We start from the raw sequence: 13,658 nt of genomic DNA, 5'->3' as shown, positions 1-13,658 counted from the left end.
GTCAAGTTCAAGGTCGACCCCGTCAAGTGAAAGGGTTGATTGGCTAGACGCAGGGCGTTCATTTTTCCTAATCGGAAGAGAAACAGCACGTTCTTTTTAGCTTCTTCTTTGTGTCTTCTTTCTGCTTTCTGGAACATCGGAGAAGCCTTCTAGCGCCCGGGCCGCACGTTTTTGCAAAGTCTTCCCTACGGTCCCTTCGTTGGCCTTTTTCTACGTATTACTCCGTACGCTTTGAACTTTCGGCGTTGAGTTTCTTTTTCTTTTTTTTCTTTGTTCCCCCCCTTTCTTTTCTTTTTGGTGGAATGGTAATCATAGACAAGCCTCCGACTTGCTGTGCTTCATTTATCACTTCCAGGGTTTGCTCTTCGCACAAAAGAGCTGCCTAGACTGCGCATATTTCCGACCCAATCTATTCCGTAGTGTATCTAGCGATTATACCCACTAGACTATCTAAGGCAAGCGTATACCTACAGTATATACTATATCCAGAGCATGCTTCAGCGGTGACCTAGATGGTATCGTAGCATCTAAGTTCACTAGTTATTGGCTCCGTAACAATGCGTTGATGCAATGTAGCATGCGCTAGTTTGCAGTATTTACTTTTTATACGCTCAGTTCACCAGGGCCGGGATGATCATGCAAATCTCTGTATTGATGGCGCTCGCCGGAGGGCTACCATACCGGTGATCTGGCTTATACTTTAAATTTCTATGTTCCATCTCCTCAGGTCCGAAATTGTCGGTATTTCTTTTGGTTTCCTGGAAGATTTTCGGAGGTAAAGGAAGGTTCACCGTAGCATTTAGAGTGCCAAATCGTCTACTACGATATCACACTATGCTATCAGAATGATCCGTGATCAACACTTGATTGTCATGAGGTGCCCACGATTGCTATTTTTATGTCTAGTTATCATTTGCCTTTTTGCTTGAAACTCAATCGACAATTCATCTCCATCATCTCATTTTCCCATGCATGTCCCCTAGCACGTTGGCTCTCTTCTTTCGTATTCCCTTCTCCTTACGGATCTTGATTCGCTCGGTGTCCCCGCCAGAATGCTGAGTTCACTGGCGCTTGCAAGTCATGGCTCAGATTTACGAATCTTTAACAGTAAAATGACCTACGACCCAGTATGCAAAACCCGTAACACACTATGGTACATGTCGGTTACGGCTTGTATAGATACCGATACTCTTCATAGGCCACCATATATTGACACCGCGTATAGTTCGTATGCACCAGTACCGGTAGCCACTGGATACGCGTAAACAACAGATAACCTCCCAGCCAATCAATCCGTCAACCAGCCAGCCATCAAACTGACAAAATTCATGAACATAGTCTTCTCGCTCGTACGGAAGCAGATCCGTTTTTCTTTTCGTCCGCAAGAAAGCAGCGGGTAAAATACTCGGAACCCGAGATCCGTTACGATATCAGCGTGGAATCACGTGAGCTTCGGACAAAAAAAAAGAAGCCAATCAGACCAGCCGAAAACTCGTTCTCACGAAAACCCCCCCCCTGAAACGGTCAGCCAACACTGTTGTTATCCCGACACGCAGTTCTGCAGAATCTGCAACAAGCCCAGAAGCTAGTCCACTTCGAGATCTAGATTCACTGCTCTCATCCCACCGAATTATCAACAGTTAACACCAGCATCCAGCAGCATCATTAGAATGTAGTGCTATCATCCATGGCAACTTGCATGTGCGATCCCCAACTCGCGGGTAGATCCACTAAAACCTCCAGGATCATGGGTGATCGTCTTGCCCATGGAGAGACTACCTACCCTCGATCGGATTATCTCTGTTGACTCGAATATCAACAGATGTCCTCTAGCCTCAATTGGGAAAAAACCAGCGTCTGACTTGAATAAATATGGCAAATGCTTATAGTACAGCCATCGCAACACTCGGTCACTGGGGTTTTAACCCCTTCCGGCCACGCCAGGGCCCAGTGGGGGCTGAAAGTTGATGCCAACGTACCAACTGCGGACAAGACAACACGGCATGATTCAGAACTGACCCAGCCCAGCTCCCTCTAACATGACCAAGTGTTTCGTATCTTTTTGCTTTTTGACACCAATTCAAGTCTTTGTTTAGTTGACCGTTCTCCGCTTTACCTGGCCTAGTCTCACCGCTGAGGGCTACTGTGTGTGTGGGTGTGGGTGTGCCCTCGACTTGCTACCATGGAAGTCGTACCTAGTTCACGTTATGCTCCAAGTTCACTGTGCGGCAAGTCAGCGCTTGACAAGCAAGCGATTCAAGTAGTCAAGGTTTATTTGATTAGGCCTACACAAATGGTCCATTAATGCTTTTGCTAAGCGGATTGTCTTTCTCCTCACAATCGATTGGCCTCCTTCCGAATTCGTCTGACATCATTGTTGGTATTTAAGCAGGCCCCAGAAAGCTAAATAAATGGCTTTCTAACTATAGCCCCCAACATGAATCGGCTAAGCAATGCATCTATCGTCACTCGGAAGCACTGAGGTAGTTAGTCGGCCAACCGCTTGAATGCTGGGCACAAGCTCCAGCTCCATCGAGAAGCCCACTTCGAATTCTCCTTTAGCTTGATTGGGGTTTACGACTAGTAAATGGCGACGATTTTGCGGCCGTTCTGGAAAACATTCCTGCTCAGAACCTCCCCTGAATGAAGTACAACTGATGTGAACTGTCGCCTAGACGCTAATCAGTTAGCCCAAGAGTGGTACAGTCAGACTGGTAATTATCCCGTCCTTGATGCTCTGACTCCGTCTCCGAGCCTCTTGACAGGTACGCACCCTTTCGGTCTAATGAATTGGATCCCACTTTGATTTGAAAAAGTCAACTATCGATTGGCTAGTTCGGGTCGAGAATACAGGCTTATCCACTGTCCTCTCGGGACTACTAGTAGAGTTACTAGTGTAGTTGTCGTTGTGACCGGTGGGCCATCTTGAAAAGCAATGTACAGATGGAAGACGCCTCCAACACCGACAGGTCTAGCGCATTGCCATCCCGGCCGTTTCAAGTTTTCTAGAAGCCTTCCGGAACGAGGGTAGCGAAAGGGTGATGATGTTCATGCTTCTACCGAAATACTAGCGCTCTCGCTGTGTAAAAATTTCCCTTTTCTTCACATTTTTTGAGTTCTATTTCTGAACGGTTGCCGCGTTTAGTGGGGTTTCCTCGATCTATGAAGTCTACGTACTCGTGATCGGGTTTAGAGTTGGATTTTAGAGAGGGATATATCGATGATGACCCTGTTCACTCCCTCTATTCTCTCCGCCTTCGACACACTTTGAAACCAAAATACCATCCATCCCCAGAGAATCAAACACAAAAATACGTTTGTTTTATCCTTCTGTGTTCTTCATCAAAACAGTACAGCACAAAAGTTCCGTATCAAAAGCCTCAAGTACGTATATTGGCGATCTATTCTTCCAGGGCAGACTATGCCAGTCCCACTTGATTTGCGATTCCTATCGACAAGCTTCCATGCCCTATCCAATCACTGAAGACTCACGCGATGATAAACTCCAGGGTGACATTTTTCAAGAATCGGCTCTGTCGCTAAGTGAGAGCAAGTGGATTCTTATAGAATCTGGCAAAGAGTTAGGTAGTACATGTGGCTCTGGGTATGATCACTTTTACCCACATCAGCAAGTTCAAGGATTAGACCCAGTAGTAGGACTAGTGGCATCGTCAGCTCCGCAACTATTACTCTCGGTATCTCCTGTGTCAGGCCCTCGTCCAACTTCATGCGCACTACCGGCCGTTTCTGCGAATGATAAAGAAGATCTCCATTATCTCCAAGCAGATAAGTCTAATTTAGGCTTTGACAACCACATCCCAAACTCAAATTTACGCCAGTCTCTAACGGAGCTTTTGGATCACGGTCTGGTGGGTGTCTCCTACAAGAACCACGTGAATTCGGACCCTACGAGGTACGTTGTGGATCCTGCTACTGCTACTGTTCATTTGTTTGTTCTATGGATACTCCGTTACAACTACTTCCTCCTTCTTTTGTGTCTTGCTGCAATGAACACAGACTTGATCAAGAACAGAGTCAATAATACGTGTAACCATCCTCTACAGCACGGAAATAAACTTGCTCTGGCAGCCCTTTTCTTCACCACTATTAACCAAAGAAGATTCAGAATCAATGTATGCTACTCTTCAGAGTGAGTTCTTCAGGAATCCCTCATCTACTTGCCAACAAAGATCCTCCTTCCATAGCCTCCCCCGAAGGCTAACAAACAGTGAATCTAGCCTATAGCACTCCGGACATTAGCCTGCATTCCGGACCTCTTTTCAGTGCCGCGAGCAACGTTATATCACAGACAGGCTCAATGAACATGTTTCCCCAAGGCAACAGACACGATGGAAACTTCCATTCGCAACAGGCGCAATGGGCGCAATACCAGCGCTCATTATCTAGCACACCCGAGGACCCATATCAGCGAAGATCACATGAACCGTCCTTGACGCCTCCCGCAGGATACGCGTCTTTGCCTTCACAGCAGACCATGTTCTCGAATACTTCTTACCCGATAGGCATGCAACAGCCGATGCAAGCTCCACCTTCTCACGCATTTTATCCTACGTGAGTCTTTGCCAATTGCCGACTGTTTTCAACCGAAGGTGTATAGCTGAAGGAATGATTAGTTCAAGTCCATATGGATTTAACCAACCAGGCTACGATTTTCCCCAAACGACATTTGTTTCGTGAGTATCCCCAGAATCGAGTATCGATAAGAAGGAAGCCGAAATGGGAACGAGATTTGCTAATCCGCGATCCACAGATCTAATACCTATCCCACAACAGCGGGACCTAATATGGGAATCCCTATCCGAACTCCTCCTTACGTGGGCAGCAGCAACGACAGCCCTCACAACAGCAGCAGCCACAGCCACACAGGCAGCCTCGTCACCTCAGAGCCCGAAAGCCAAGTGCGGGTTCTGGAATCACGACCGAAACCGCAATGCTGGGACCACGGCTGCAACGGGCGGGAATTCTCGACGTTCAGTAACTTGCTAAGACATCAACGAGAGCGATCCGGTGCAGCTGCGAAGTCTGAATGTCCTCATTGCGGCGCCGTGTTCACGAGATCTACGGCGAGAAATACACATATTGCACAAGGCAAGTGTAAGGGGATTCGCGACTCGACGGAATAACTATCAAGACAACAAAATGAAAGTGTTTCTGGGCTTATATCATAGGCACCAGAAAATGAAAATACTCGACCATGGTGTTGTTGGCTGCTACATTCTTATTGGTTCATTCATTTATCTTTTCTTCTATTGCATTGTACTATATACGACCCCGGAACGAAGCCTGCAACCATCTCGAGGCCGACGACGAATGGGCTTCTACTCAACAGAGATCCCGCAACATAGACGCACACGATCACAAAAATTTCCTATTTATTCTAAATGGCGTTATAATAAATGAGCAGGATTGAAAACAACGAGGGAACAACAAACAGGCTGGAGTAGGAGGAAAAATCATAGAGGGAAACGACATACACACTGCGCACACACCACACGACGTCTTTGATTATGTATGGCCGCCCGGTTTCATTCAATATCCGGATTTTCAGCTTACGATGATTTGCATGCATCTCCTTTCTTTGCATTGGACATTTTCCCGGCCTGGTGTCTAGTCAAGACTGGGGGGGCTTTAGGAGGGAAAAATGGAGTATAACTTGGGAAGTTTTGATTTTATAAGTGTTTTTCTTTTCTTTTCTTTTTGTGTTGCATTGCTTGCTAGCTTGCTTCTCTGCCTTGGTTGGTTTTATCTTCTACCTCTCTCGTTATCACGTATATAGCTAGGTGTCTTCGACCTGGAGACGACAATTACTGCTGCTGCAGTAATTGGGGGGGTATGTGTAATTAGTTCCCACCAATCTCTTTTATACTTCTTGGTCCATATTTAGATTACATGGTCTTATTTTGGTTTTGAGATCATTTGCATATTTTGTTGATTATTTCACTTCTTTCCAAGGCTATTATTTTATTTACATCAGCGACTTTTTTGAAGGGGTAGTTGACTTATCAGTCTGGTATCGAATCATGTTTTCAAAATCATCGCTGATGGCAGGCATATCAAGCTGATCTGACTCAGGCGTCACCTGGTGACTGGACTATACATTCGGTTTGTAACAAGACTATGAGAGACACGATAGTGTCCCCCAAAGGGTTAATTGACTACGTAGGTAGTTGAATGGCTTCTCGCATCGATTCATCATCGTCCAGCCTTTTGGTAGGAATGGCTAGTTAGGGTTACTGTAGTAGCGGGTATCGATATACCGGAGCCCATACCATGTAGAGAATGTTGTGTAACGTAGCATGTAGGTTGAATTTAATACCTGATCCTTTAATGCAAAATGAGACCTCCGAGGAAAGATATGAGTCCAAGGCAGTCACTTAAAAAACCTACATAGTACAAAATGGAGTTGCTGATCGCTGCCTCAGCCTTCAGGCAACAAAGCATGCACGTGCAAAATCCCGGCGGTAGCCTTGGCGGCTCTGACTCAATCAGACACCGCCCTCATGGACAATGTCCTTGCGACAAGCTTTGTTTGTTCAATCGTCCCTTCAAAAGTGACAGTTTCTTTTCATCATATTTTATATGCCTTGAAAATGAGTTTCTAGATTCATCCGATCCCACAATTTTGTTCGAACAGCTTTGTTCAAGCGCCCTTTTACCTAGAGGAATAGAACGAGTTCTGCTAATCTTCGTCCGACTACCAACGTATGCTCTTCAACTTTCACCTCAATTGCAAAATGAATAGAATGTTATCATTATATCGGACTCTGGGTTTTGCGTATTTGAGGAATCATTCTACTCCGACGATATATGCAATATCGAGAAGAAGAACGTTATTATTTGGCATACGATATTGAATTTTGACGAACACCTGTAAAGGAATTCGATTGAGGAATTGTTTGCGGTTGTTGTGGATTTCACTCAACGAAGGCATATTTGCCTGAAGGCCGAACCTCCTTTTTTTTTTTTTTTTATTTTTTTTTAAATTGATTGACGTTCAAGGGAGCAGTCATGGCATCGATATTTACCTATGACCCCGACCCACCTCGGGTGTCCTCGCCATGGTCAATATCTGGCTCGTCAACTCCTGGACTTAGCGGGGGAGAGAATGTCCGCAGCAATTCAGAGACTGGCCTATTTGCAGTTGACTCGGACAAACTGGCAGACTATGGCATCTCCAAGCTAGAACCTGAGCCACAGGAGGGACCGACGGAGTATAAACTCCATCTCCTGCTTCGGTCCCGGAGACCATTTATTTCCATGTCTACCGGGCAGGTAGTGGGTGGCAACTTTCAATTCAGAACTTCCAAAAAGCCCTACTGGAATCTCAATCTGTCCCCGGAGCCCCCGGCTTCTCCGCGCTCTCTTACCGCCGCGCATCTAACAGGCCGCCAACAGAGGCTGCAGCAACTTACTACTCAGCTATTATGGCGTCTACAGCAGTCATCTCCGTTTCACTCTTCCTCTACCGCAAATCTGATACTACCAGTTTTGCCGGAAGCTACACCGAAACTGGGCATTCCGCAGAAGCCTTCTCGTCTTTTACCCGGTCTTGAAGAAAGCCAAGGCGCCCTCTATGAGATTGGTGTAGCCGACGATGGTACTTTTGTGGGATTGGTGAAAGAGGAGTTGGACGAGAGTCTGACGAATCTCGGTGCTATGGCTGCTAGTCTTGGTTGTAAAGTCGAAGTTCTCCGGAAAGTCGTGGTTGGCACTTGCGAATGGGCAGAGGGACCCGAGCCCGAATATATCCAGTCCGGAGAACTATGGGTGGCAGAAGCCTTGGTGAGCCCTGATCTTGACTACTACAACTCTTTATCTTCCAAAGAGTTAAGTCTGGACACCCTGAGCTTGGATGATAATGTGCCCGCATCAAAGGAAGAGGATACAGTGGAGGGAGGATGTTCGCAGACGGAGCAAATTCGCATCTCGATAACGGGGCCTAGTGCTGCTGGCAAATCGTCGCTACTCGGAACTTTGACAACCTCCGCACTTGACAATGGTCGCGGTAAGAGTAGGCTAAGTCTTCTAAAGCACAGACATGAGATCTCTTCTGGTATCACAAGCTCTGTGGCTCAAGAATTGATTGGATACCGAGCACATTCCTTAACAGAAGGTTCTGTTGACGTAATCAACTATGCGTCCGGAAATGTTACTGCTTGGAATGATATTCATGCAGCTTCTGATGGTGGAAGATTAGCTTTCGTGTCCGACCTCCCAGGGCTTCCTCGTTATGTGAAATCAACCCTGCGTGGCCTGGTTAGCTGGGCTCCTCACTATGTGATTCTCTGTATCCCAGCAAATAGCTCGCATAATCCCACTACTACAACAGACGATGTAGAGCAAGCACCCGAAATTGATATTTGCATGGCTTATCTCGACCTCTGCATCAGGCTTGAAACACCCATGGTTGTGGCAATCACAAAGTTAGATCTTGCGTCGCGCATGGGCCTGAAGCAGACTCTTGCTCGAGTCCTCTCTACTATCAAAGCGGCGGACAAGAAGCCCCTGATGCTTGCTGTGGCTGGAGAAGATACCAGTCGGGCCCCGAACTTGAACAAGATCTCTACGACGGACTGTCAGGAAGCTCTCAAGACAATCAATGCAGTAAATGGTGACTGGTCTGGCACAATTCCAATTCTACTTACTAGCGCTGTCAATGGTTCAGGTGTAGGCAAGTTCCATGCTTTATTGCGATACCTTCCACTTCCAAGGACTCCCTCATCTAGACTTGTGCGGGCACCCCGAATTCATCGCCGACAAGAAGTGCCGACGGATGTGTTTGATATTGACGAGGTATTTGCGATTCCGCCATCGAAAGTGTACTCCAATCTTGACGCCTCTCGTTCGGATACAAAAGGCGTGGTACTTTGTGGAATCGTCCGCCACGGAAGCATTTCTGTTGGTGACGAGCTAGTCATTGGCCCAATAGCAGTGGAGGGTAGGCCGGATGACAACACGCCACACGCCTCGAAGCCAAGATCATTGCACACCCCTGACAATGCGTCGCCGCACTTTCGCTCCTTGAAAAGCAGATCAGTTTCCGGCGAATTCTCTCCTTTTTCTCCAGGCTCATTCCCTGGAAAGTATCGATTTGTGTCCCATGCTAAATGGCAGCGAGTACGGGTCGTCAGTGTGCGCAATCTGCGTTTGTCTGTCCGTATCTTGCTGGAGGATCAGGTAGGCACTATTGGAGTTGAGCCAATACCTTGGGGTCCAGGAAAGGAAGTGAATACGCTCGGCCGCTTGAGGAAGGGCATGATCCTGGCCCAAGCAAGAATTTCACCAGATCAGTCACCAACCAGCAGCATTCCTAGTAGCCTTGCGTTCAGTACCGCTTTCGTGGCGACATTCCCTGCTCGAGACTTTTCCACCGCAGGCTCCCCGCCTCTTATCCTAGGCGGCGGTGTCGTGGTATATATTGGCAATATCCGAGCCGCAGCCAAAGTCACCTGCGTCGCACTAGCTGATGATGCCGAAATTGATTCACACACCGAGCCACTCCCTGAAGAAGGCGACTTTTTCAGCTTCGATGATGACGATGAGAGAGACAAGCAAAAGCAAGGAAATCGAATCCGCCGCGTGCGACCAGAAAGCGAGAAGACGATTGATGTCTCTAGTGTGCATGATAACGGCTTTGTAAATATCACATTTGCGTTCATCTCGTCTATCGAATGGGTTGAAGTGGGCTCCTTGGTGGTCGTTATGCCCGGAGTAACGACTGCGACTTCTGCGACTGGCAATCTCATACCGCTTTCGGGGCTTGAGGGTTATGTAGGACGACTGGTTGAAGTGAGTAGTAGCGAAGACATGTCAGAACGGTAGTCTGGTGATATTTGCGGGGGTTTTCTATCTTGCTTTTTCTTCTTGCTAGCTTTTTCTGTTATTATTTTTATTTTTATTTTGCTTCTTTTTGCTGAACCGCGACTTATGATAGCGATCGAATGCTTTATTTCATTTTGCTTTATTATCCTCAAATCAAACAAACAAACCCTGTTAATGTCTATCAATAATTACTTCTGTCAAATCACCTTACCGAAACGGATCATATTTCTTGATCAGTTGCCCGAATAGGCTTAGTTCTCGGGAATCCAGCTTGAAATTTGAATCCTTGATCGTAGCTCCCCGCAAGGCTACCTAAGGCGGGTCCTTTCCCCGGCAACTTACAAGAGCTTGTTCCTTTACTTCAACTTCCATCTTTTGATCGACAATCTTCGACAATACTCTCACAATTCTCTCAGCTTTGGTCGGCATTAACCGCAGAGCATACAACAGTTTTATTCTGGGACAACCTCTCAAGCTGTCAAGCAACACAGAAAACACTGAGCTTGCCTACGTGGCTTATGGGCTGTGGGGCGTCGCATCACACCCTGTCACCACCGAACTGACGCACCACGATTAATACGATCATAGCGGACTTCCGGAAGACGACCTCGAACGAAGCTTGACCTTGGTTTTTGCTCTCACTTATCTCACAATATGAACGACAGTATGCTGTCGGATACCCTTCCAGGGACGGTAGCTCAGGAAACGACACCGGAAGGTGAAGCATATAATGCCGTTTCGGGTGCTATCAGCAATTCTGCCTCAATGACACACAGTCAGTCTTCAAAAGCCCAAACAGCAATTGGAAACAATAAAGTACTTCAAGATGCTCCGGCAGCTGAGGTAACGACGTCGGATGTCACAGTCGAATATTCAAATAAACCTGGCGAGCCCAGAAAACCACTTACCCTGCTTGATCTGCCACTTGATATTTTAAGAGAGATTGTCAAAGAGGTATGATGAACTTTTTGATGTGATAGTATTTCCTGTTTTTACTCAAGTTTGCTGATTACTACTGTTACAGATTACCCTCACCCACGATCTGACATCGCTCGCCCTTACCTGCTCCGCGCTCCATTCGCTGGCAATCCCCGCAATGTATTCCCGGTTCGATATTGTCTGGCCAGAACCCGCGCCCGTATCGGATCAACCCATGGGTGTAGATGCGCTTTCGTACGGCCTGGCGACATTGGTAATGGGGGCAAACGTGTTCAAGGAAACCCCTTATGCAAGCTCCGATAAACGGTGCCAGCATTGTGGATGTGAGGGATCTTATTACCACCAACAAAACAACCACGGTTCGTCCTCATTAAGAACGAATTATGGGCAGTTTAGAATTGGGAATTACTATGCTCAATGGACCAAGAAGTTTTGTGTCGGCAATGGACCAACTGATTGGGTACAAGAATATGCAATTACGAAAGAAACGGGCAAATTACTTGGAACGTTAGTGGCTCTGGCTGTTGCTCGAATGGTCAATCTGGAAAGCTTCATCTGGGATATGCCTACGGGGGTGATGCGAGATGTCTTTCTTGCTCTTGCTTCATTGGACGCACGCTCCAACAACCGAGAGTGTCGTCTCGAACGAGTCTGGATTCGATGGCACGACAATCGTCAGAAGTGCCCCCTGTTCCATAACTGGTCGTACCAACGGCCCGGTGTTGAGAATTTGTACCAACGTGTCGAGTATCCTACATTTTCGGTTTTGCCGCCTTTGAAATCGCTGAGCGTATTGAACATTGATGAACCGGCATATTTGCAAGAAATGGCTGTTCTCATTGAACGTTCGCGGCACAAGCTCCGTGAACTGCGTATCGGAATGGCTTCTACTTGCTCTACGGATGACTGGGTATATCCGACCGAAATAGGACACCCAAGTGACACTCCACGATCGTCGTTTCCGGGATGGCCTAAATCTGGTGGCGTGTTGTCGATTTTATTAAACATGCCTGAATCTGACGCTCTTTCAACCTCATCAACGCCCACTGGAGAATGGATTGAGAGCAAAATTCAGGATATTCCGTCCTCTCCGACTTTCATTACACCTACCGAGCAAAACAGTGGCGTGGATACGACTACGCATATGCTTGGCGATTTAACAATCAATAGGGCGCAAGATGGAGGGGCTTTTCAAAACGCAACAACTATCAACACTGACTCGAATTCTCCAAAGGCGGAAATACCACTGGCTACAGAGAGAGATTCAATTGGAACGCCAACTGGAAAACAGGACAGGTTACAGCTGGAAACACTAGAACTGGAGAATGTTGTCATTTATACGCCGTTGCTAATCGAAGCCATTGACTGGACCCGTCTTTCCACTCTTACTATCCTTCACTGTGAAGAGCACGAATCACTCTGGAGAGCATTACGCAGGAAATATTCTCCTTCGGAAAGTAGCCGGCAAGGATCGGATATCATACCCCAAGACGCTTACCCTTTCAAACTAAAGCACCTTCATACCGACCGTGTTTCGACTTACCTGATGTTATTCCTAAAGGAAGCTATCGCTCCGAATACACTGGAGAGCATATATCTCCAAGAAGGGAGGTCTTATACGACTGTTGTCTCTATCGAGGCGATATACAAACACGTCCTGCGTCGACAGAGAGCTAGTCTGAGGAAGGTCCTGATTGATCGTTCACGCCGTGGCGAACTTGTGTCTATCAACCATGGCCATTGGCGGGACTGGATGCTTCCTAGGGAGGCCCTGGCATTTGTGACAAGTGGGAAAATGCCTCAACTCCGTGAGTTAGGCATTGGCATGGACCGCCGCGATTGGGTGAGTGTTCCCGGGTATGAATATTAAAAAACTTGACTGACAGTTATGTAGCATTTCTTCCTCCAGCGGCTTCCTAGACTAGCCAACTTGCGGGCTCTTTATTTGCCCAATATGTTTGATCCAACTCTTGGAAGGAACAAACATCGAGAACTGGCTCTACAAATACTGGATATTGTCACACTGCGGCCAGAGATACAGTTATGCTATATTGGAATCGAGCACAAATGCTTTGAAATTCTTGAGACGCCGGTGAATGATAAATTGGACCGTGACTCTCCCTGGTATTCAGAATCAGACACTGACAATGCCGATGATCATACCAACGGTCATGACTCCGACTCTAACAGTGAGGAGGATGATAACGATGGTGACGGCAATGATGATGACTTTCATACAAACCCTCATGTCATTCTTGAGCTTGACGAGGACACCGATGAGGACAGCGAGTATCGTCATGGCAATGGTTCACGCTTTGTCTTTAGACTACGTGAGATTCTCTTCTACGACGACAAAATATCTGTCTTCAAATCTCGTCACTGCAGTTTATAATCTGCATTTTCTGCAAACCATACAATAGTATGAGTATTTTGCTTTATTTCTCTTGCTATACATTTGAGCGCGCACAAGAAAAGGAACATAATTCGATCACGAGTCGATATTGGCGTTGGGTTGATATTTTATACTCGTACAAGGTAATTAACTAACTAATACAACTGGATTTTACATACAGTAATGGAGGAAAAGGGAACAGACTGGTCATGGCTATGACTAATATGGATTTCTGGGATGATGATGGGAAATGATTATATGAGATACCAATGATTATTATAGTTGAGCAATTTACGCGAGAATATCATACCCTTGCTTTTGGATCATAACTATTATTATACTTTATACTGTTTCTTCTCGATCACATATCAACAACAGAAACTAATCGATATGATTGGCCGAAAGATTGTACAGTCACGTGATGTTTCCGCATAACTTACGTGAAATTGAAGCTTCAACTTGGTTTATCTCATCTCTATTCCGC

General features: G+C 46.5%; 3 protein-coding genes across 3 annotated transcripts; all 3 read left to right on the top strand.

Annotated features, from left to right (window-relative positions):
* Positions 1-3,464: 3,464 nt before the first annotated feature.
* EYB26_001406 (uncharacterized protein) lies at positions 3,465-5,144 on the top strand (the record flags this gene model as incomplete). The annotated part of the gene is made up of 5 exons (XM_054260716.1): positions 3,465-3,913; positions 4,065-4,150; positions 4,239-4,572; positions 4,635-4,694; positions 4,772-5,144. The coding sequence occupies 5 exons, from the start codon at positions 3,465-3,467 to the stop codon at positions 5,142-5,144; spliced, it is 1,302 nt and encodes a 433-aa protein (XP_054116691.1).
* Positions 5,145-7,029: 1,885 nt separating this feature from the next.
* EYB26_001405 (uncharacterized protein) lies at positions 7,030-9,843 on the top strand (the record flags this gene model as incomplete). The annotated part of the gene is made up of 1 exon (XM_054260715.1): positions 7,030-9,843. One exon carries the CDS (start codon positions 7,030-7,032, stop codon positions 9,841-9,843), a length of 2,814 nt encoding a protein of 937 aa, XP_054116690.1.
* A 654-nt stretch (positions 9,844-10,497) lies between these two features.
* Positions 10,498-13,174, top strand: EYB26_001404 (uncharacterized protein; the record flags this gene model as incomplete). The annotated part of the gene is made up of 3 exons (XM_054260714.1): positions 10,498-10,797; positions 10,868-12,625; positions 12,677-13,174. The coding sequence occupies 3 exons, from the start codon at positions 10,498-10,500 to the stop codon at positions 13,172-13,174; spliced, it is 2,556 nt and encodes an 851-aa protein (XP_054116689.1).
* Between the last annotated feature and the right edge of the window lie 484 nt (positions 13,175-13,658).

Source organism: Talaromyces marneffei, chromosome 1, assembly GCF_009556855.1.
Source record: "Talaromyces marneffei chromosome 1, complete sequence".
NCBI lineage: Eukaryota > Fungi > Ascomycota > Eurotiomycetes > Eurotiales > Trichocomaceae > Talaromyces > Talaromyces marneffei.
Note: the sequence above shows the minus strand (reverse complement) of the source record. Positions and strands in the feature narration are given on the sequence as shown.